This window comes from Halichoeres trimaculatus, unplaced genomic scaffold (assembly GCF_033239565.1).
Source record: "Halichoeres trimaculatus isolate MK-OKI-2021-1 unplaced genomic scaffold, fHalTri1.1 fHalTri1_scaffold_22, whole genome shotgun sequence".
In the NCBI taxonomy this organism is placed as follows: Eukaryota; Metazoa; Chordata; class Actinopteri; order Labriformes; family Labridae; genus Halichoeres; species Halichoeres trimaculatus.
The window spans coordinates 13808091-13831311 of NW_027437200.1; the positions used below are offsets into that span (position 1 = coordinate 13808091).

Genomic DNA, 23221 nt, shown 5'->3' on the forward strand with positions numbered 1-23221 from the left:
TTAAAAAATGATGGAATGTCTTTGAAAACCTTAATGACAACTGAATTCAGCAGACTTCAAGTAATTTAAAACTTATGTTTTCAAATACAGATACACAGACAACATATCAGAGTTGAAACTGAAAATGTGATTATTTATGAACAGTATGTGCTCAATTTGCTTCAGGATGTTTGAAAAAGTAAGGACAAGGACAACGCACTGAGAAATGTGTGGGGAGTAAAGAAACTAGGGGAACATCTCTGAAGTTTTTAGGTTAATTTGCAACAAGTTACAAAAGACATTTTAGAGACAGAGGCTCTCAGAATTCAAGATGTGAAGAGTTTCAGCACTCTGTAAGAGGCTGCATGGGAAAACAGTGGGGGTTGGGTGATTTTTGAATATTCAAATACTCTTTTAGTAGTAAAAAACTGAATAGTACACGTTCCATTATCACATCTTGAATTTTTTTTTTTCCATTGTTTTTATTGCCCATGATTGTAATGTAATTTTACCACCAAAAGAGCACCTGAAAGCTGTTCATTTTTGGTCTTTTAATAAAGATAACAATCTTCTATGTAACTGATTAGGTTCATCTTGTCTTCTTAGAACATAAGTGTTTTAGTGTTCTTTTTTAAAGACAAAAAAGTATGGTTACCTTGCTGACGAGGCTCCTCTCCCCGCCTCGCCGGGTTAGTGGAGAAATGATAAGAGTAGTGGTATTTCACCGGCGTCCCACTTATTCCTGAGACATGAGGGGTGTAGAATAAAGAGGGTGTGAAATACCACTACTCTTTTCGTTTCTCCACTAGCCCGGCGAGGCGGGGGGAGGAGCCCCGTCAGCAAGGTCACCATACTTTTTTGTCTTTAAAAAAGAACACTAAAACACTTACAATCTTCTTTGTATTTGAATAATAATCCAAATAACATGAGAAAGCATAAGTGGCAGTTGCTGGTAAAACAGGAGCAGCACTGTGAGATTCATAGCTGGAGAAAGACACAGAGAGCTAAAAAGTTCTAGGAAGAACTTGTATCCAAAAAAAATAGTTTTGGTGCAAACTGCAGACAGAGCTGGAAAATATATATTAAACCAGGCTACAATGACTTTGCACAGTCACTTAATGGATCTCTATACCCATAAGTCTGCAGAGTGGGATGAGGAACTGTTTGAATAATCAGCAAATGACTTTCAAATAGTATTTTCAACTTGACATCCTTACCCCGAGAGGGTATTTCAGCAATATGAAAGAATGTTCTTCAGAATAATATTTAAGAGATTGAGATTGTATTATCTACAGCACATATTACAAATGAAAGATTCAGAGCTTTGTAAAAATGGTACATGACTCAAAACCAATACTGAAGGCCTGTGATCTTTGCATTAGAAACAGTTTGTTTCTCCATCCACAAACACAGGTCAAAACTCTATCATACAAAGAGAGCCCCCTCTGCTCTGAGGAGGAGAGGGCTTTAAGAGGATTTTCAATGCTAATATAGTGTAACAACTTTCCAAACATGTTTAAATACTCAAATTCCTCTTTGATATGACACTTTTTTGGCACTCACCAAATATTAGGTTTGTTTGTGTCACACATCCAGGCTGTCAGGAGTAATGAGGGTGACACATGTGCTTTTAATACACTCAGTGTCTCATTGTCCAAGAGCAATCAAAAACCTTGTTGTCCTCTTCAGGGAATTTTCTCCCAGTTTCAACACAGCAGGGAGCGTGCCCTGCCCTCCGACAACCTGCGTCACGCCTTGGCAGAGACCTTTAAGGACGAGCAGCGCTTCCAGCTGGGCTTCATGGATGATGCCGCAGAATGCTTTGTAAGTTCCCGTGGCAACTCTGCTGTCCTGAGGGAGGGAGTCCAGTGTTGTGTGTTTGTGTGTGTCTGTGTGTGTGTGTGTGTGTGTGTTCTTGTGAGTGTTATCCTGCTGCCTCAGTTTGGGTATTGCACAGCAACAAACTGTTTGGCGAGGTCACTGAAAGAGCTTCTGTCCCTCCCTTCCCCTCCCATCACCCCCTGCCACATTGCCGTTAAATATCATCATGACAGGTTATATAAGGGCCACAGTTCTGTTGGAACCTCTCTATTTTGTGCCACCGTATTATGTTGTGGTGTCCAAAGGCCTTTGTAGAAGTCGATTTCATACGCCTGTCTTCATTTTTCACATCATAGTTTTTCTGCTTTTTTGAGGAACAACAAATAAAGTTTTGTCTGTAAATTTCAAATCATCAGTTTTATTATAAACTCAAATGTATTAATATCAAATAGACCCTGCAGCATTTCTTGCTCAGTTTAGTATCTAGTTATTCTTCTCCCTTTACTTTTAAACAAACAACTTTGCTGCTCTATTCTTTCCCATAAAAAACAAGAGCTTATGTGGAAAAGTTTCTCTTTTAAAGACAATCTGAATTTTTAATCCCACATATATATTTGCCCTTGAGCATCCACCATGTCCAGCATTGGCAGCAGCATGCCGCTGCAGAATTTATGTGAGGAGTTAGCCAGTGTCAGATTAACAGGCTGTGAAGTTGTGCCTGTAACCTTTGCAGGCCTACTGCAGCCTTAATATTTTATAAACTCACAAGCACTCCTTAGAAACAGGTGGGCGCTAAAACAGAGAATAGCTGCCTGTTTAAATGTGTCCCTTCTGCTGTCAGGTTAACAACAATCCTCCTAAAAAGGAGCTCTAGATAATCCTTTTTTGTGTCACAGGAGAACATTCTGGAGAGGATCCACCTGCACATCGTGCCGGAGGAGACGGACGCCTGCACTTCAAAGTCTTGCATCACACATCAGAAGTTTGCGATGACACTTTATGAGCAGGTTAGCGAGAAAACCAAAGATTTGTGTTTTTCATTTTTCTTAAAGTGTTGATTTTCTGCAACACACTTCTGCATTAAAAAAAAAAAACAAAAAACATGTGATTTTTATTTTTATTATGCCTTTATTCTTAAACTACAGATGTAATGCTTCATCTAGGGTTTGTTTGCACAACCTTTACAGTTTGTGAGTGGGGGCTAAACACACTAACCAATGTTGAGATTAAGCAGCACACACTCACACACACACACACACACACACACACACACACAGACAAGTACATGAATCACTGTCTGAGACGCTAGAAATCCAATCCGTCATGTTTTGATTCCGGGTCGCCCCAGTGGAATAAGGGAGGTTTTTCTGGTCCGATTTCACCAAGAAGAAGCAGCACCAGATAAATTACAGATGGTGTGCACATAAATTTCAGCACACACACACACACACACACACACACACACACACACACACACACACACACACACACACACACACACACACACACACACACACACACACACACACACACACACACACACACACACACACACATCCTTCCGTGACTTTGAGATGCCCATCATTGACACCATCCCAAACCAGTTCTATCTCAGTATCAAACAGATAATACGCCTTTGTACTAAATCCCTCGGGGGCACAGAGTGGATTTCGTTCCACCCTGACTCCAGAGCACCCAATCCAGTAAATATTATTGAGGCCTGAGTGAGGATTTCCACACTCTGTGGTTTATAAGTCATAACAAGGAGCTCAAAAAGGCAGACATGTGTAAATCTCACACGTGCAAATCAAGAATTAAACTTTTTGAGACCCATAGATGAATATTGTTTCTTTTAAATTTTTCCAGAGAGCCTGTTTAAGATGGAATTGACTGATTTTTTTCTTATTTGTTGTTATTTTGTGGGAGGTTTCTCTCAGAATTTAAATTACAACCCTTAACTTTTATTACATCTGCTTACTGATTTATTTTCGGTATCACTTATTGATTTTCCAGATAACGATGATTTGTGTATTGTTTCCTTGCTTTTTTTCCCCCCAATATCAGCTTTAATGTAATAATAAAACCAGCCCTTGCCTTTTTTTTTGCATTGACCTTCAGTTACTGAAATGTTGACAAATGAAAGAAAAACCTCATTATGTCACTCTCTGAAAAAGTATTTGCCATTTGTTCAAAGGAGAACTCTACACTGCAAAAACAGAAATCTTATCAAGTGTTTTTGTCTTATTTTCAGAAGAAAATTCCTTTTTAGACTCAATATGAGCCAAATTCACATGACCAATCCAGAAAAATGTCTTGTTCAAAGTTATTTAAGGACAAAAATGAGGTCTGAATTGCTCGTAACCAGTAAAAAAAATCTGCCAATGTAATAAGAGAAAAGTTACTTGTATTAAGACATTGTTCTAGTCTCAAGGAAATTTTCAAGCAATTTTTTCTTGTTCCATTGGCAGATTTTTTTTAATGGTTACACGTGATTCAAACCTCATTTTTGTACTCTGATAACTTGAAACAAGACATTTTTCTGGATTGATAAGTTGAAAGTGGCTCATATCGAGTATAAGAAGACAATTTTTACTTAAAAAAAGACAAAAAAAATTGATAAGATTTCAGTTTTTTGCAGTGTATGAGGCTTTTGTGCCTTTGTTTCCTGGGTTTACAGTGTTATGTTGTGAGGAATTTAAGGTCCAGTTTTAAGGTCCAGTTTATAAATTTACAGTTATAATTAGTGCTGGGCAAGTTAACGCGTTATTTTCGCACATTAGTGCATGTTGCTCACATGCTTTTATTTTGTAAATGTCTGTTGCTGACCACGGTGGAACCGGAAGTGAAATTGATGGAAAAACACTATGAGTAACCAAAACAAGCATGGAGAAGAGGGGCAACGCCACAGAACTTAAAGGCCGCTTAGTGTATCAGTCCGCGCGCACGGCATGCCAGATCTAAACAAACGCAGGTAGTCTGCCAGGATGAAGAGACACGATGAGAACTAGAGCCTTATTTAGCGGTGTTTCTGTGTGAAAGTAACGCGCTAAAATTTCTCTAAATAAAGCGTGAATGCAGACCGATATCAGAGTTTTTTGGTGGGAGTTTGTTTATTTGTGTTTTTGGTCAAGTAAAATATGGCCCCGTCTGAGTGCAGAGGAAACCAGCAGAGGAGCAGGGAGGGGGTGTTTGGTGCGAGCGCTCTGGGCTTCTGCTGCACAAAAACACTGCTGTAGGGGTAATGTCTGCCCTAAACCTTGTGATAGGACCCAACTTGTTCCATCCCAGAGTATCACCTTAATGCCCTGACAGTGGCAATAAGCTTTAATTTTGTATTTACATTTTGTAAATTTGATTTGCACTAAATATGTGATTTAACTATTACTGTATAACAAGTACTGATTTAGTGTTTGCATGACAGATGTTATGGCACTTTCACAATGCGATTAATTATGATTAATCAGGGAAATCATGCAATTAATTACAATTAAAAGTTTTAATCACTGCCCAGCCCTAGTTATAATAAATTATTATTTCTCATTTTATTTCATCCCTGTATGCGATCTCACTAATGAAGCCTTTGACAGATGCATATTTTGTCTTCATGCCCCTCTCGTTCCCTCTCCCTCTGCAGTCGGTGTGCCGTAGCTGTGGGGCATCCTCTGACCCACTGCCGTTTACAGAGCTGGTACATTATGTCTCCACCACCGCACTCTGGTAAGGCACAGGCAACAGGAAACTTTCCTCACTTTCCTCCCTCGTCATCTGTCCTCCTCTTCTGTGTTTCTGCTGTCTCCTGCCTTTCTCTGCACATTTGTCACCAGGACCAAGTTTAAGCTGAAATTTCACACGCAACAGTTTTTCTTTGTCCACACTGCTTCGTCTTTATTTGTCTCTGTCTGTCTTTTTTCCTCTTACATCCTTGTTCTGCTGACAAAGCCTTTCTCTCGCACTCTTTTTTTTTTTTCCAGTCAACAGATGCTTCAGCGCAGGGATGAGTCTTTTGGGGAACTGTTACAAGCTGCGAGTACAGTCGGAGACCTTCGTAACTGTCCAGTAAGTGTTTTGAACAGCAGTGTGTATAAATGCTCCAGTTTCCTTCAGAAACTATTCATCAGTGGTTAGTCTGATCTCTTATTTGTTGGATAAACTTTCTTCTTCTGTGCAGTTTTGTCTGCTTTTTGATGCAGATTTTTACTGACTAGCCAGTTTTGGAGTTTTGCTTGGTAATTGGGTAGAGTTGCTTTTGGGTGAAACTTGAATCATTTTTTGTCTCTCTCTCTTTTTTTTTTCCAGAGCAACTGTGGCCAGAGGATAAGGATCAGACGGGTCCTCATGAACTCCCCTGAGATAGTTACCATTGGTTTCGTCTGGGACTCCGAGCAGTCAGACCTCACAGAGGATGTTATCAGATCACTGGGGCCTCATCTCAGTCTTTCTGCTGTAAGTTTACGCTGGCAGACGATTGGCAGAGCTGCATTTTGTTTACATTGGTTGATTTTAATTCCTCCATTAACATTTTGTGACCCAAAGTGATGAGAAATTCCACATAGATTATTTCAGAAAAAGAAAATGTCACAGCTTTGGTTCAGATTAAAGAACAAGGTTGTCTAAAAATGATCCAGCAGCATCTGGCTTGAGCATGTCTTTGTACTTTTTAGAGGAAGTAATTGCTTAGCGCAGTTTCAGTGTTATCTTTTTGGGATCAGCTAACTCACACAGCTGCCGTTTTGTCTCCCGCTATTTTTTTTGGTGCAATCGAACATATGTGGGGAATAAAGTGAGGATTTATTTCTCTGTAAGTCAGGGCTGTTGCGTAAGCAGTTAACGCCCAATGCCCAGTTGGCTCTCACCGTGGAGCAAAAAGCCCATGCTGGCCTTGGTCAGCCTGTCAAAAAGCCCCTCCTCCTTCTTCGTCTTCTCTGTGTTTTTCGAAGCATGTGTTTGTGTGTCTGAGGGAACATGTGGGCAGAACAGACGTCACTGAAATACAGAAGAAAACATGTTTTCAAGACTGCTTTTGTTGAAGCATAATGTTCACACATTCTTGATCCTAAGTATGCACGGTGTGGGCATGTGGTGCTTCTTTTCTGTCTGAAGACGCTCAGCTTCACTCATGAACACAAGTTGTTTGAAGTGTTTACATGAAATATGTATGGCCTGATTTGACTGCTCCTCTCAAGCCAGTTGGAATCACCAAGCTGCATTTGCTGAAAAAATAAAAAAAATCAATCAGTGTAACAGAGATCAGGGCAAGCATTTCATTACATAACTGCCCGATTGATGTTTCAAACTGCTTTTTTGACGGCTCCCTCTTGCAGGCACTGTAAGAAGAATTCGTCTGATGGCCCTCCCACAAGTGTGCCACAAAGACCCTGATTCATCAGAGAACGTTTCATGTGACTTTTTTTTGAGTGTTGGAGGGAGACCTCCACCCCTGTCGTTTGCTTTGAGTCTATTGTTTGAGGCAGAGGGAGAGGGGCACAGAGAACTGGTTGTGCAGGAAATGTGGGAGGGAGACGCAAGGAGCTGTCCAACCAACATTTCTACTGAATGCTGCTCTTACTTTTTGAGACTAGTTCCTCCGAGTTTCCCTCCAGAATCTGATTCAGATCACTACCATTCAACCTCACTGAGTGACACACACACACAATGTCAAGTCTCACACAGTAAAAGAAGCATTTTGACAGCAGAGATTTGTTATGGTACTGTTATAGAGTCATAACTATTTAAGCGTAAAGGCCAAGTGAATCCCCTTTGAAGAAGCTAAGACCAACAGCAGCCTAGGTCATCCTCACATAAGAGAAACCCTAATTTTAAACCATTATTTTTACTCCTTTCAACCTAAAATCTCATATGAGGAGTTTTTAGATGTTTTTGAATCAGGCTGATATTATTCTCAATGTCTGTTCATGACACAAAACAGCATGGAAGAATGTAAACAATAAGATTGATGCTTATTTTCTCATGTCTGGAGGCACTGACAGGGAGTTGGTTCGAGATCAAATGTGAATGCACGCTGCCTTTTTCACTCAAGCTGTGGTTAAATTCTCAACCAGTTATACAGTTGACTGCTAGAAGACAGAGGAATGAGATTTTTGTTGTGAATAAACAATAAATACATATGTAAAGGGGGGAATTGGCAAAGTTCCTCCCAAGGGCTTAAGACGGCTTTGCTTAATTTACTTAAAAAATTCAGCCTTGAAATGAGAGACGAGTGATCAGATTTATCCAGCTCTGACCTCACATGCCTCTTTTTTGTCTTCCGTCCCATTACATGATAGTTTACCACATAATTGTTCTTTTAGTGATGGAGATAATGTGAGGTTAAACCTGCAAATTACCTCTGCATCAAAATGAAACACAGGTTATAAAATCATCTCTTTCTGAGTAATATATTTTAGCAAAAATAGGATTAACGATTATTTTAAAAGATATAGAAACACCCTAGTAATATCCAGCCTGAGATGAAATCTAAAGTATTCTTTCTGTGTTAAACCATTTTTTCATCCTTTTGATTCTTTTTTTTTTTATATATTTGCTGTAACGTCCAGTAAAAGCAGGATAAAAAACAAAGAGCATCACTTTTTTATAGTTCAGGCGTGAAATAAGTCCTCGAGGCGATTCTAGTAATAGTCAAGACATGGGTTCCTGCTGCAAAGACACTGATTGAAATGAGCTCTCATTGCTCCTGATGATCAAATCAATACCAGTTCATTCCCTCAGACCCTGATCTATAACAAATGGACTCACTGATTCCACCAGCTATCAGCATCACTCACCTGCCAGCCCACCTTCTGTATGAACTGTGACTGTCAATGAATAATTGGTTTATAGAATGAAAAATTTATGCGTGTGTGTGTGTGTGTGTGTGGTCACAGCTCTTCTACAGAGTGACAGATGAGCACGCCAAAAAGGGAGAGCTGCTCCTGGTGGGAATGATCTGCTACTCCAGCCGCCACTACTGTGCCTTCGCCTTCCACACCAAGTCCTCCAAATGGGTCTTCTTTGACGACGCCACGGTGAAGGAGGTGAGGGGGAATCTGTTCTGAACAGAAATCAACTGATAGGTTTACAGTTTTGGTGATGAATTATTCAGTTAACTACTTCTTATGGCAGATTCCATTTTTAGGTTTGAAATACTTAAAGTTAAGATATCATCCAAACTATCAAAGCCATGGATTTGGGAAACTTGCAAAGCATCCAAAGATCTCATTGTGTCATTATCTCTTTACAGTATTTGGACAAGAGCTAAGCAGTAGCATAATTATTTGATTTTTGGGGGCATTTTCCCAAGTGTAAAATAAATTAAACTTTAAACCTTGACACTGTAATCTCAGTTAAAAACACATACATTGTAAGTACAAGTCTGCCAACATTACAAATAGGGATGCACCGATCCAACTTTTCTGGTTCTGAAATGGATACCGATACCTGGGCTTTGGGCATTGACCAGTACCGATAACAATCTAGTACCAGTGTTTAATAATAACCTGCATGAGCCTACTGTGGGATAAGACTGGTAATGTTCTAGGTAAAAGGCAAAAAAGTGATTATCTGTAATTACTGAAGTTAATGTTTATTTAAACTTTAAAATATTTAAATGTTTACCAGAAGTTTGGTAAAAACAATTCTTCAAAATGTGCAGAAATTAACATTCAATTGTAATATTTTTTTACCCTGTAGACTGGTAATTTAGCAAAAAACAAAGAAAATGCATCAGAGGTAACATTCCAAATCAAATATCTAAGAGCGCTGCATAAATAGAAAAGGGAGAAAGCCGGTAGCCTGGATCGGCCCTTTCCACCAAAACCGATCCAGCTTTGAGGGGCAACAATCCACCGATATCCCTAATTACAAACACATATCGTGTTTGTACTAGAGCCGTGCACAAAATGTGCATATTGAATGTTGGATAATATTATTGATGTTGGATCATTAGATGTGAACTTCTTCTGGCTCTAAATGGCAGCAGCTTGGCCAGTCAAACTTGAAGCACCTTGTCCCTCCAGTCGAAGTTCTTGCGTGTTTTGTACGTCACTTTAGACAAAAGCGCCTGCTGAATGAAACTGTAGAAGTGTAGAATCGTAGAGTTGTTTCAAATCAAACAATGCTTCTTCGTTCTTCTGCTCTTCACTAATCGCAACAGTCATCCATCGTTTGATCTGTTCGCCATCATAGCTCATCTATGTAGCTAGCATGGCGACTGTTAAGGGTCAGAAGTTTCCAGTGTTGCACGCTTAACTTTTTAACCAATTTGAGTGTGTCAGCTGAGAAATCAAAGTGCACTAAATTTTTCTATACTGTCAGTGTAAACACACTTATGCACTCAAAATAGCGAGTGTAACTACAGGAGTATGTGAAATTGGCGCACAGCTAAAAAGTTTGGTAACTTACAGTTTTCTAGGTGACTTCAGGGCTGACTGCTCACTTTTCAAAATGTGGATTTTAGCCCTGATTTTGTTCCTTAACTTCTATATAGTTATCTTATGTAATGGTTTGTTTGGTTTGTATGGTTGTTTATGGTTTACTGACAGCAAGCTTGCTCTTGTTTGTAGTTTTCACACGGTCACAGTCACTGTGAGTCTTAGTGGAATTGTCAGGTTAATACCAAGTGCTGTGTGAGTGTTGAGAATGTTTCGTTGGGTCAAGTGAAGCCAGATGGGAAAGAGAAATTCTAAAATGCTCACAGATGGGACACCATGTTGTCTCTACACGCATGGTGCAAAGTTTACATTTTTGTTAATGTCTAAATATAAAAATGTGTAGTTCAGAGTCACTCACAGCAGCGGAGTGTCACAGTTTTCAGCCTCAGATCTCCATCACAAAGCCTCTTTACCGCCCAATAAGGCCTGCATCGATTGCCCTTCATGAGCCTCTGGGTTGATGAGCCTTTATGGCACCGAAGAGTCAGCCCTCTCCCAACCCCCCACCCCATTTCCACTGCAGTACCCCAACCCTGTCACCACAAAGTACTGCAGTAGTGAAGTGAAGACATTACTTCACTGATCGCTCTCTGGTTACATCTGAAGGGTTATTTAGAATCCTGAGGAGATTTGTGCAGGTGTGTGTTCTGTTCATGTGTTAGGAAGCTTTATGTGTGTGTGTGTTTTGATCTGGCAAGCTATTGCTTTGTGTATCTGTTGTGTGTATGCACAGAGTACAGGATGAATCCTCATCCCTTTCCATTTTTCTAAATGTTGGATTTATTTTCATGGTGTGCAAATATGAGCGCGCCTTTTGTCTCACAAGCTCGCAATTTTCTCTGGGACTGTGGTGCAGCGGCTGGCTGGCTCCGTGTCAATCCATCAGCAGCTTGTGCTGTGTGTGCAGACCCCCCTCCCATCCTCCCTCTCGACTCCCCTCCCCTCCCCTCCCTCATCCCCCACCTGAGATGGAGGAGCTACAGTGCTCAGCAGCGCCTGCCAAGCCCCCATACCTGGGTCGAAACTTGCCAGCATTTCTGTGACTCCCCAAATCCCAGCTGCTAAATGACTGCTGTGGTGGAGCTTCATCTCTGTTTTTCCACAGCGAGAAAATCTGTATGTTCAACGAAGAGGGATGTTTTATTTTGCATTACTATTTCTTAAGCCCCTCTCTCCATCCCAACTGCTCCCGCCTTCTCCTCCCTCCTCCTCCACCTTCATTTGCTTAATTAAGAAGCACACAAGCATCTGTTAGCCTGCAGCCTGCCTTTGTTGTGCCTCGATGGCGAGACACGCACCTTACTCAGCTTACTCAGCTAATGTGATTGTGTGATTTGGCTTCATTGTGTTATATTCATTCACATTTTAGAGTATGCTGGTCTTAATATGAGGCTATAGTTTGCAGCTAAAAGCTGTACTTTCACTTACTTTTTTGATACTTTTCCATGATTTGATGGTTTGCCTCACTACAAAGCACATTATCCTGTGCGTCAGTTTCTGAAACTGATCCTGGTTGCTGGCTTTTCCACCATGAAAATCCATAATTTCAAACCTGTTTTTGCAACATCAGTTTGATCAAATGTATTTAATATCTACCTCTCTTCTACTCCTAAGTGTAAGGTTTTCATACTTCTGATTGCATGCTTTGAACACCTTTTCTCTGTCTCGTGTTTCAGATTGGATCCAGGTGGAAAGATGTTGTCAGCAAATGTATTAAAGGTCACTTCCAGCCTCTCCTACTCTTTTACTCCAACCCTGACGGGAGTGCAATCACCGCTGATGATGCCTCAAGACAGAACAGCAGCCAGTCGCACTACAAGACCACCGTGAATGGAGATGCACAAGGTAGTGTCCCCACACAGGGGTTATTATTCTGTGTTTGTCAGTGTTCATTTGTGATTCACTGAAGTAAAGAGACTGGAAAAACTTTCACATTATTACCCAAACTAATTATTTTCACTTGAGCTGTAGACCTTTTTCTTGGCAGCGAGAAAGATTACGTAAACTTAGCTCAAAAACTTCAGGCAGTTTGTGTTTGATAGATTATTAACTCGTTATAACAATGCCTTTTACACCTTTGGAGAGCCTGTTTGTTTCTCTATTAAGTGGTGCCACATTTTAAGGTTCATGCATTTGTAGCATGTGCTGCAGAGCTGAGTTTGAAAAAAAAAAGCAAAATCTTTTTTGCCAATGCCGAACAGCTTTTGATTTAGTAATAAACCACATGCCAATTTTAATGGACCTTATTGGGGCTAAAGGCTGTACCTTTTTCATTTATTTAGTCCAAAATATTGAAAACAATCACAGAAATATTTAATAAAGTGTCTAAACTAGGAATGCGCTAATCAATAAGAACTGCACATATAGCATTTCTTTTGTTAAAAACGACAATAAGCTTCCAAACTATTTTGATACTTTTTTTTGTTTGATTGTTTTGATTCGACTTGTTTTGTCATATTGTTCTACATTGAAGTCATTCATTCGCAGGGGGAACTGTTTATATAAGTGAGAACTTTCTTGAAATGTCTCTAGTTGAGCATAAACTTAGTCACAAAGGTTTACAAAGAGCCCTTCAAATTGAAAGTCTTTAACGTGAAACAGTTATGTCAAAAATAAAAAATAAAAAAAAAATTGGTCCAAAGTTTTCTGTCGGTCTTCTCTATCAACCCAAACCCAGTAAGATGAAGTTTTAGTCATCACAAAGCAAAGCAAAGCAAAGCAACAAAATCAGTTTTTAAGTATAAGAATTTAAGATAAAAATAATGAGTATTTCCACCATCAGGCTTTCTTGTTTTTAGTGCAAAATTGTCTCTTTTTTGATTATAAAAGTACATCAGAGAAGGCAGAAACATGCGGCCAGCAATTTATCAATTAACAATTAAATATATAACCACAATCGACATGTATCAGCTACTGCACAAAGGGTAGGCCCATTTTTGTATGGTACAGGCTGATATCAATATTCAGCTGATAGATTTGTGATCTCTTCTTAATAAAACTCTCTTTTTGTCTGAAGTTATTTCTGTTTAAATCTTAAAATGCAAATTTCTGTGGCGTAGATGCGAGGTGTGATTCACCCTGCACCCCAAGCTGAAACACTGTGACTGCTTTTTTTAGAGCCCGTGATGTAACAATGACCCAAAATGTAATAAAAAGAAATGTAATAAACCTGAAATGCAATAACTGGTCAATAATGTAAGAAATGTGCCAAGCCCAAAATAAAATTAAAAAAAAAGTAATAAAACCCAAAATGTAACAAGTTGTTACATTTTGGGCAACAAGTTATTATATTTCAGGTTTTATTACATTTTAGGTCGTTATCATAATCCGGGCTATGTCATAAATGATATAATTCAACGTGTTTTCATAATATTCAGTAAAACTCTTCATTTACAAATCGCCAGGTTCAGGGAAAAATCAGCACACAGAAAAACAAGTCTTTAGAGAGCGTGTTAAATCCCGGATCATAAGTTGCCTTTGCAGGCAGTAATGAAAATTTGTTTATGAGCAGCTCTGCAGTTTGGATTATATATCCCTGGATTTGTTTGGTTGGGGAGGTTTTTATCCCCTTAAAAGATCCTCCTCCAACTCTGTGTGCTGGCCCAGCCCCAGGTCCAAGCTGTAGCATCAGCTCACTGGCCATCAGAGCTGACAGGGCGCCGGACCAAACTGGATCATCCTTCAGAATCAAAGAGAATATAGTGAGGATTGTTTCAGTCAGTTTGTCTTTCTTATTTTCAGGTGCCGTGGTATTTGTTTGTATCAAATTTATGTTGGATCGTAAAACTTATGTAACAAGGTTTATTGCATTTTTTGTTGGAGAGACAATCCTGCTTTATGGCTTCTGCTTGAAAGGTTTGATTTGTATTTATTTATTTATTTGTGTGTGTGTTTTGTTTTGCAGATTCCCCAGTCTTAACCCCAAAGAAATTGGACCTCACCAGGGAGAATCTGAATGCTTTTCTGGGCCAGGGTTCTTTCAAACAGAAGAGTCCTTCAAACTTCAGCAGAGGAAGCGGTCAGACCAGTGCAGGACGGGGACCAGGTAAGATAGAAACTATTAAAAACGCCAATATGCATGGAGGGATGATTTAGTTCATTTGAATTTGAAAACCCGAAAAGCTTCTTTGCACCAGTTCCTCTTGAAAACTGAATCTTTGTTTAAGGTAAATGTAAAAGAGAAAGCCTGAAAACCAGGATGTCAGCACAAGAGATGCTTGTGAGATGGTAGTAGTGGGTGTAGCCTTGAAATATTTTCTGATTTCTAAATATTTGTAACCACAGAGTGTGTTGACAAACTCAATTCTGGTGAAGCAACTAGAGGAAGAAATTATTAAATGTCCTTTGCTGCAAAACTATGTCAGGCTTTTCCGTGCTTGGAAAAGAGAGGGGATTAGGGAACTTATTTAGGAGAGATGTCACACAATGCTGCAAATTCTGCACATACTTCTGAATGATCAGGTTAAATTAGAAGGTGCAGAAGAATAGATTTCTGAAAGGCAATGAAGAAAACAGTGTCAGTAGGGATGCACGATATTGGATTTTTGCCGATATCCGATATGCCCATATATCGAAATTCCTTTTGGCTGATACCAATACAGATAATCACAAGTTTGTTTGTTTTTTTCACCATAAAGAAAGCTAAGTCTATCCTGTACTGGAATTTATATGTTACTCTTAATGTGACGGTCTTATTTGTGTAAGAAACACACATAAAACAAGACAAAAAAACATTTGATTTTACTATAAATAAGAAATTTTTTCAAACTCAAGACATTCAGTATTGAAATACAGAAAAATAATTTCTTTAGATCACATGAACTTTAAATGTACAATGCATTTTTAAACATAACCAAGCTGCATTTGATTATTTTAGAGCTACTGTAACAACCTGGTGACAGACACAGAGCTCTGCAGTGTAAATAAGTGAAGTGCTACATTTTATTTAAGGAGCTTATTTTTCAGTTGGTAAATAATAATAATCCTAACTGAATAGCATCTTATCGGCAGAAATTTTCATATCTGCAGATACCGATAAACGTGTTTTTAAGCTTTTGTCAGCCGATACCGATATTGTGCCGATAATATCGTGCATCCCTACTTGTCAGAGCATTGAAAACTTAAAACTTGTAGCTGGTTTAATAATCCTGCTGTGTAAAGTTGTAGTGTTGGTGCTGAGACGACTGAATCTGAAATATCACCTCAAAAACAACCTGATATGTGAAGAAATGTCATCTCCTCCTCACAGTGATTCCTGCTGAAAGCTCAGACAGCTAACAGAGCCCACAGTACGATCATGTTTTCATGTTTTCCACTGCCAGGACTAATCATTGCGTTTCAAAGTGAATATCTGTCAGAGACGGGCCAAAAAAGTCTCAGTGCTGCCATGTTTCCACACTTATGCCATTCCACTCATGTTGCAGAAAATGTACCGCAGTGTGTGTAAAGTTTGACTGTGTGTACACACTCAGTGCCTTAAGGATGCTAAGGACCAAGAGATGGGAATAGATATCAGATGAGGATGTGGTGACAATAGATGTATATGCATACACTGAGACAGAAATACTCTTAATGGTGACGGCACAGTGGTGGAAATCCCCCCCCCGCTGCAGCTCAGGTTCAGCTAAGACAAAATATAGATATTTATATATTCTGTCCCCGTTCTGGAAATTGTATGAAGTTCCTGATGTTAAACCTGACATTTTTTCATTTTTCGCAGTGCAAATGAGTTCCAGCGATCCCAAGAGTCGCCTCAGGGATATTTCTCGAGAAGTTGCCCAGAAAGCAGGAGAGGTGCGCGGGATGCATCCATCCAGAAGAGACCCTGATAGGAGCGGTCAACGGAGGCTGGAGTCACGCTACAGAGGTGAGCTCTTTCTGGACACAACGTGGATGTACGTGTGAAAGGAGGTAAACATGAGGATAGGCAGGCTTTTAGGTACAAAAGGCTAGCCCTCCTCTTCCCCAGCCCCCTTATGTAACCAGGAGCAATGTGTCAGAAAGGGGATTAAGTGCTGACGTCTGTAGACGGAGCCTGCCTTCATCTCACTCTCTCATACTCCGAGCCGCTCTCTTCCCTTCTGAACAAACATAAAGTTAAACTAAGCAGATAAACCCAAACAGAGATTAACGCTGTATCATTTAATTAGAGGGTGAAAGCTTTACAGTCCTGCCACTTTTTTCCCGTATCCCCCTCCTTCCTTATTCATCAGAGCTGAAGTGTGTTTTGTTCTGAACGCTTCTCTCCTTTAATTCTCTTTTAGAGCATCACCCCGCTCAATTAAGATTCACTGAAGGGATTATTGTGCAACAGTTGTAACACCCTCCCAAATCCACCACATCAACAGCAGCAGCCTGTGTTAGCAGCAAGCTCATGTCCCATTATGATTGAATGCTGGAGGCTAAAGGGGGCTCGAGTCGTTGTTGTGATGAATGCGGGGGCTGTAGGTGACACTACAGCTAATGTAAGTGGTAAGAATTTACCGCAGCACAGCTTGTGGCCCAGGCCAGCACTTTGCTCAAAACTCGAGAAATGCTCAAGTAACTGGGGAAGTCCTGAGGTGTTTGTGAGTGATCTATGGCTGTAATAATGTAGACATATTTCCATTCTCACAAAATGATCCACAGCCTTGTTTACTGCCGACAGCACAGAGGCTGGAACTCTTGAAAACATACTGGTATCATATATATATGAGCTGGAATGAAGAGAACAGTGTTTAGAGCGATTTAACTGGGGCTTTCAGTCAGCAAAATCCAAAGCAATAGGATCTCAATCTCTGGTGGTTTATTTTCAAGGACTGACAGTTATATGTAGCATTAAATCCCCTTTTTGTTTCCTCAAACACATTACAACAGATTTTTCAGGACAACTTGGATACCAAACATGTTATCCATGATTCAAGCGCCGTCAGCCGTCAAAGAAAAGTTCTTTGCAGAATTTGTCAGACTTGATTTGAGATGTTTTAGTGCTCAGGAGAAAGAACTGTGTGTGGGTGCATGTCCACTTTGACAGGAATGAACTGCTTTCCAGGAAGGATGTCTGCTCGTATATATTTCCAAAGTGTCCTTGGAGGAGCCCACACACACACGCACACACACATGCACACAGGCTTGTCACTCCTCACTGCATTTGGAAAAAAACATGCATGTATGTGAGAACACAAGAGCACAATTTTTTCATCACCTGTTCGTGCATGAGCTGACTACCCTCTGTGTTCACACCACGAGGAAAATCGACTCCCGTCGGCTGTAATTTACACCTCCCGTCATCCGCAGACATAAATGTCAGTGACCCTGTTGTCATCATGCCCTTCTCTCACTTTCTGCACAACCTGCACTGTGACCAGAACACCCCAAGCCTTGCTACTGCAGAGCAGGAGTGAAAGTCGGCCCTTTATTTCCTATATTTTCATGTAATCCCAACTGCATAAAGACATGTCTCTGTTACATGTTCAAGCAAATTCTTCTTCTTTAAATTACTTCAAGTTCTTGTTTGTCTTAGCAAACTGAGTTTTCTTACAGACAATTCAAGCATCTGCTGTGATTTGATCCTTAATTTACATAAACCTTGTATTTTGGTATCCAGATCCAGGCCATGACAGGACCTACTCCCGCTCCGTCTCCCCTCCAGAAAACGGCTTCAGACAACATCTTGAAACACGGCTGTACAGCAGCCAAGGTAAAGGTCCCACCCGGACTGAGCGAACACCTCATTTTGGTGGAAGGTCTTCACACGAGCCCACTCGCTCTCACTCAAGAGTCCAAGTGCTGCCTAACGTGCCCAGCATCAGCAGTGGGCATCACAGCCGGAGGCTGGAGCAGGTCTCCAATGGTTATGACACGGACAGCAGCCAGGACTCCAGGGAGCGTCCTGGAAGTGGAGGGAACGGCCGCAGCAGGGCCAGCCGTCCCTGGAAGCCCATGCGGGAGGCGCTGAATGTAGACAAGGTTTTGAGCAGCAGTGGTGGGAATTCAGTTATTCAAGAGCGAAGGCAGCACAGCCCACGAAGGAGACCCAGCAGCCAGTCGCCATCCCGTGACCGAGAGCGGGATAGAGACTATACATGGGGAGGACGAGAAGAGCGCAAACCCAAGAGCCTGATGACAATCTACGAGGACGAGCAGAGGCATGAAACTGGAGGCAGCAGGAGCTCGCTGGACTCAGACAGCCGGGGCGGCTACAGCGACAAGGACAGATCGAAGGGCTCAGCAACCCTTAAAGTGCGGAATGACAACTGGAAAATCCAGAGAACTGAGTCTGGATATGAAAGCAGCGACAGGCTGAGTAATGGCTCGGCAAACCTGGACTCTCCTGTTGTGGAGAACCTGTCCTCCAAGGACCTCCGGCCCATTCCTGAGCTGCACCTATCGAGGTAAAATATCCATCTGAGACAAAACATTGTCCCTGCAAAGTTTGTCACCCAAACAGCTATTGCACAGTTTCTGCTGCTTTGTCATACCCAACTCTCAAAAGTGCTGCCATTTGTGAATGATTAAACACAAGACACGAATGCTTCTAAGAATAGCCAGACCCATTTAACATAAACGCACACAAGGCAGACACAGCAGCCTTGTTCTGCTGGAGCTGTTGTTTGTTGGCTTTGTTGTGCAGGTCTTGTTTGGAGTTAATGATCCCAACTAGCTGACACCTCATGTGCTCAGAGAAGAGAGTGAGCAGAAAGCTGACTTCTTTTACCATGTGTGCATTATTTAAGCCTGTGTGTTGAAGGTATTTTAGAAAAGCTCATTTGATTAGTAAATCTCATTGAGGGAAAGATTTTCACCAAAGTGATTAAATTTAGATTATAACTTTTTACTTTTGTTTTTCACCAGTTTTCACTCTATTAGTGCAACACCTTTTTACCACTTGCTTGCAGATAGACAATAACTATCAACAGTAATAATTACAACAGTAATGCAAATGAAAAGAATTCAATGTTTGGACGGTATTAACACATGTGCAATCCTCAGAGTCGGGAAAAGAATGATGCAGGAATTACTATCAGATTTCACCTTAAATCATTCATGATAAAAATATTTATTTAGGTGGAGGTTATGAGGGTTTATTGCCGCTTTGATGCTCACAGCAAGTATCCATCTTATTCCTTTTAAGTGGTTGGTAAAAGATCAAGCCCTGGGATTTCTTGTGGCAATCCCCAATGCATGAATAATTGAATTTATTTTGTATTTTAGGGATCACTTCCCTCAGAGAAGAAATGATGACTCCAAGGCTGACGTTTTGCACTCTGCATTTTCCGCTGGTGAGTAACTCTTGATACTTTGACAAGATTTATTTTCTGAACACAAGCAAAGCGATGACAGAAGTTTTATGAAACTAAAAGTATAAGTGTTAAAAATATTCAGGTCTAAACTTTTGAATTATAACTGAGAAACTGAAAGCAAATGTCATCTCAGAGCCCTAAGTTTAAGTTGCACTCTCTCTAAAAAGTTCAGCTTTTAGAGTCAAGAAAAAAAGCACTTTTGTATTTTATCAGGATTTACAACATTTAAAATGTATAGAGTAATTATCCTGATTTATTGCTCCAGCAGTGCTGTTAATGTCACAGTCTGATTTAGGGGATACTGGGTGGGAATAAGTGTGCTTTGGTACCTCACTAACAGGCTTTGACCTTTTCTCCAGTGCAAAGTGTACGTCATGCAACATGTAGAAAATGTGCAAAGGGAAAAAAGGACTGTTTGTACTCATAGTCCCTGGTCAGATGTCAAAATAGGCAACCCAAAGCACATGCAAGACAAACAGGAAACAACATTAAGTATATGTTAGACTTATGCAGGGTAGGGCTGAACAATTAATCAATTTTAAACAGACATCGCAATGTAATAGAATGCAATTTTCAAATCGTAAAGGCTGCAATAACAGAAAAAAAAGTTTCATATACACAGACCTGTAGGGATATAGTAACTTGTACTTGTTCTGCCTTAAAACCAGCTAAAACCAAGTCAAAATGCTGTTTTTTTCTTGCAAACAAAACCCTGTGAGCTAAAAAAGATCCATCCAATAGATCGCAGAGCCTTACCCCTTGGTCACTTTTTTCTGTATGGTTTGTTACTCTTACTGACAACTGGAGGTCAGTAAAATTTCAGTGTTCCTTTTTCTTTTTCAATTAAGAAATGCAAAAAAGACTTGTTTAAATGCTAACAGTATCTTATGTTGGTTAGACATACTATAAAATGACTTAAAACTTGTGTTAAGTGAACAATGCAAGATTATCACCCCCCCCCAAAAAAAAAAAAATAAATAAATAAATAAAATAAAATAAAATAAAAAAATTGCACGCTAAATCGCAGTTGCAATATTGGTCTAAAAACATGCATTTCGGTTATTTTCCAAAATCGTTCAGCCCTAATGCAGGGCTTGAAGAGGAACAACAAAAAAGAACGAAATGTGAGGTCAACAAAAGCATGGTAAAAAACTGTTGATTGATAATAAAGAAAACACAAACTCTAAAAAAAACTTAAAAATCTTGAATTATTTGCTTATTTGTATTTTAATTCATAAGCTGTTGAAAAAGAAACTTGTAATGGAACTAAAATGTTTTGTAAAACATAAATATATGTGCAGGGGAGGGGAGGGAAGGGGGAGAGGAGAGAAGAGAAACTGGTTACAGATGAGAAGAGTTGAAGAAACAATATTTAAACCTCCTAATACACTAACACTTATCAAGGTTATATGTAAATAGTTCACTCTGGAAATACTGTAAACAAACCAAATCATTCTAAATGAATGAAACTTATGGTCCAGTGTGACTTATATCTGTTGTTTTCGTCTTCAAGACACATTTTTTGACTGATACGACTTCAAGAAAATGTGAAATTATAGTCCAGAGGGACTTATAGTCCAGAAAGTACGGTACTTATTTTATTACTAAAAAATTACTGTTGTAAATAAATATTTAAGCAGACAGTGTTTCTAGCTAGATTTTTCAGTTTAGTTTTTATATTTTCAATTAATCTTCAACCTTCACAACTTTCATTAAATGCAATAATGAACTCCTTTCAATACCTTATTTATGTAGTCTTTATTTGAGTGTGTAAAGGGATCATTTACATTAAAAAAAGGTTGTAAATCTATTTCAAGTTAACTTTACCAGGTCTTCATCCACTTTAATCATATTAAACATAATTATCCAACAACAAAATTGTGGCTAGTAACTCTGGGGAACCACTAGCCACAGTGGCTGGTGAGCAAAAAAAGTTAATGCCAAGCCCATTATATGTATGTATTTAAAAGAGGGAAGCTGACTGAACAAATTTAGAGTGGAAAATTATGAGTCATGTAACAAGTTGCTAAAATAGTTATTTTTATCTCCCAGACAGGATGAAGGTAGATTACATGAACAGCGGAGGGGGTGGGGGGTTGTCACATGCTTTTTATATGCCTCCTGCCTGCTCATAATATACCCATCAGCAGCAGGGGGAAATATCTTAATAAATGAACAAATATTTAAAAAATGCCTCACTAATTCTTTGACCAGGAGTACATGAGTTAATCCTCAATAAGAGCAGGAGATGAGTGAGTTCGCAGGGGCCACCCAGCTGTGCCCAGCCGGGTGGAAAATGCCATGAGTGGGCCTGTCAGGAGGTGGTAATCAAACATGAGAAAACCTAAATACCACTTTTCTTTGTAGCACTTATTATACTTACTAATATATATTTCTTCTTAATTCATGCACATTTTTAAGCCTCACTTTATCTGAAGAGTTCATTAATTGATTACACAATCTACTTTTTGCACTCAGGTAGAGGTGAAATGTTGGTGTGATCAACACTGCACAAACTCATCCAGGTTGTCTGCCCCCTAGTGTTTAAAGTGAGGTATAACAGTCCAGTACTCATGCCTCTTTTTTGATACCATCACAAAGCTTATTTTTTCTATGTTGAAAGTATTTACAGTTGTTTCTTGACTTAATGCTCTTTAATTTGACTAATGCTTTGAAATGCTGATCTGTTTATTGCTAAATCTTAAACTGGCTACTATTCTGTTCAAAGGCCTTTTGGGGTCTTTTCCCCAGTCGTTGTTTTCAAGCCACTCTGTGATATTTATGCCCCTCTGTCTGGAAATTGTATTGACAAGCCGCAGTAAATGTTTCCAAAGTCAATTTGGCTTGAGTTCAGCGGCGGTAGTCTGGCGTGAGCTGCTGTTTCAGAGAAGCCTGAGCAGATTCCAGCAGTCCATTAAAGTCCAAAATCCTTTCTAAAAGCACACAGATGTGGGTGGGCAGGCGAGGAGTTCAGCTCACAATTTTTTGACCGCTGCGGTTCATTGTTTTGGTTGTTATTATAAATTTTTCTTTGGCAACAAATAAGAGATCTGAGGTTTGCATCGTGGCTTCTCTGAGTCACCTCGATAACCTTAAGTCCTTAGGCCACATCAGACCGAAAAGGAAACAGAAGCAGAGTGTCCTGTCAAAGCTCGTGTGAAAGGTCAGGGCTGTCAGGAGATGGGTGCCCTTCAACCTGGGATCATGACAGTAAATTTAACCTTTTTGAATTTGTTCTGCCTCTTTTGGTTCCTGTAAACCCCAAAAAAGAAGGGAGACCGTGAAAAAACAAAGGCTTTACACTGCAACGCTACATGCAACAGTATAATTATACAAACAGTAAAGTCTTGGATAAACTTCACATTTGACTTTTTTGGGTTGATGGTGCAAGGAAATGTTTGTGAGACAAATATAAAGGAAATAAAAGAGGAGGTGATTTTGTTCTTTATCTGTATTTTTTCTTTAAATTCAGAAAGATGTTAAAATTACATAGCTTTCAGACAAAAATAAAATAGAAATATGTTCAAGTTGAAAAAATTGAGTTCTTTATTATCCTTATTATCATTTTCTACTAAATGCAATGGTTTCCATGGAGGAACTGCATAATAGCCTGTGTCAAAATATTTTCCTAAGGTGTTTTCATTATTTTTCAGGCATGACAAAATTGTTTTCTCTTTTTTTCAGAAATATATATATACTTTTTTCAGGAAGTTG

General features: G+C 39.6%; 1 protein-coding gene across 3 annotated transcripts in view; it reads left to right on the forward strand.

Annotated features, from left to right (window-relative positions):
• usp53a (ubiquitin specific peptidase 53a) overlaps nt 1–23221 on the forward strand; it is a 42932-nt gene that overhangs the window by 14250 nt on the left and 5461 nt on the right. For all 3 annotated transcript variants that reach the window (XM_074662125.1, XM_074662128.1, XM_074662127.1), the window contains 11 exons: nt 1669–1803; nt 2697–2807; nt 5435–5517; nt 5772–5856; nt 6097–6243; nt 8682–8831; nt 11903–12071; nt 14131–14271; nt 15946–16092; nt 17812–18598; nt 19419–19486. In XM_074662125.1, coding sequence (XP_074518226.1) covers nt 1669–1803; nt 2697–2807; nt 5435–5517; nt 5772–5856; nt 6097–6243; nt 8682–8831; nt 11903–12071; nt 14131–14271; nt 15946–16092; nt 17812–18598; nt 19419–19486 — 2023 coding nt within the window. The remainder of the gene's footprint in view (nt 1–1668; nt 1804–2696; nt 2808–5434; nt 5518–5771; nt 5857–6096; nt 6244–8681; nt 8832–11902; nt 12072–14130; nt 14272–15945; nt 16093–17811; nt 18599–19418; nt 19487–23221) is intronic.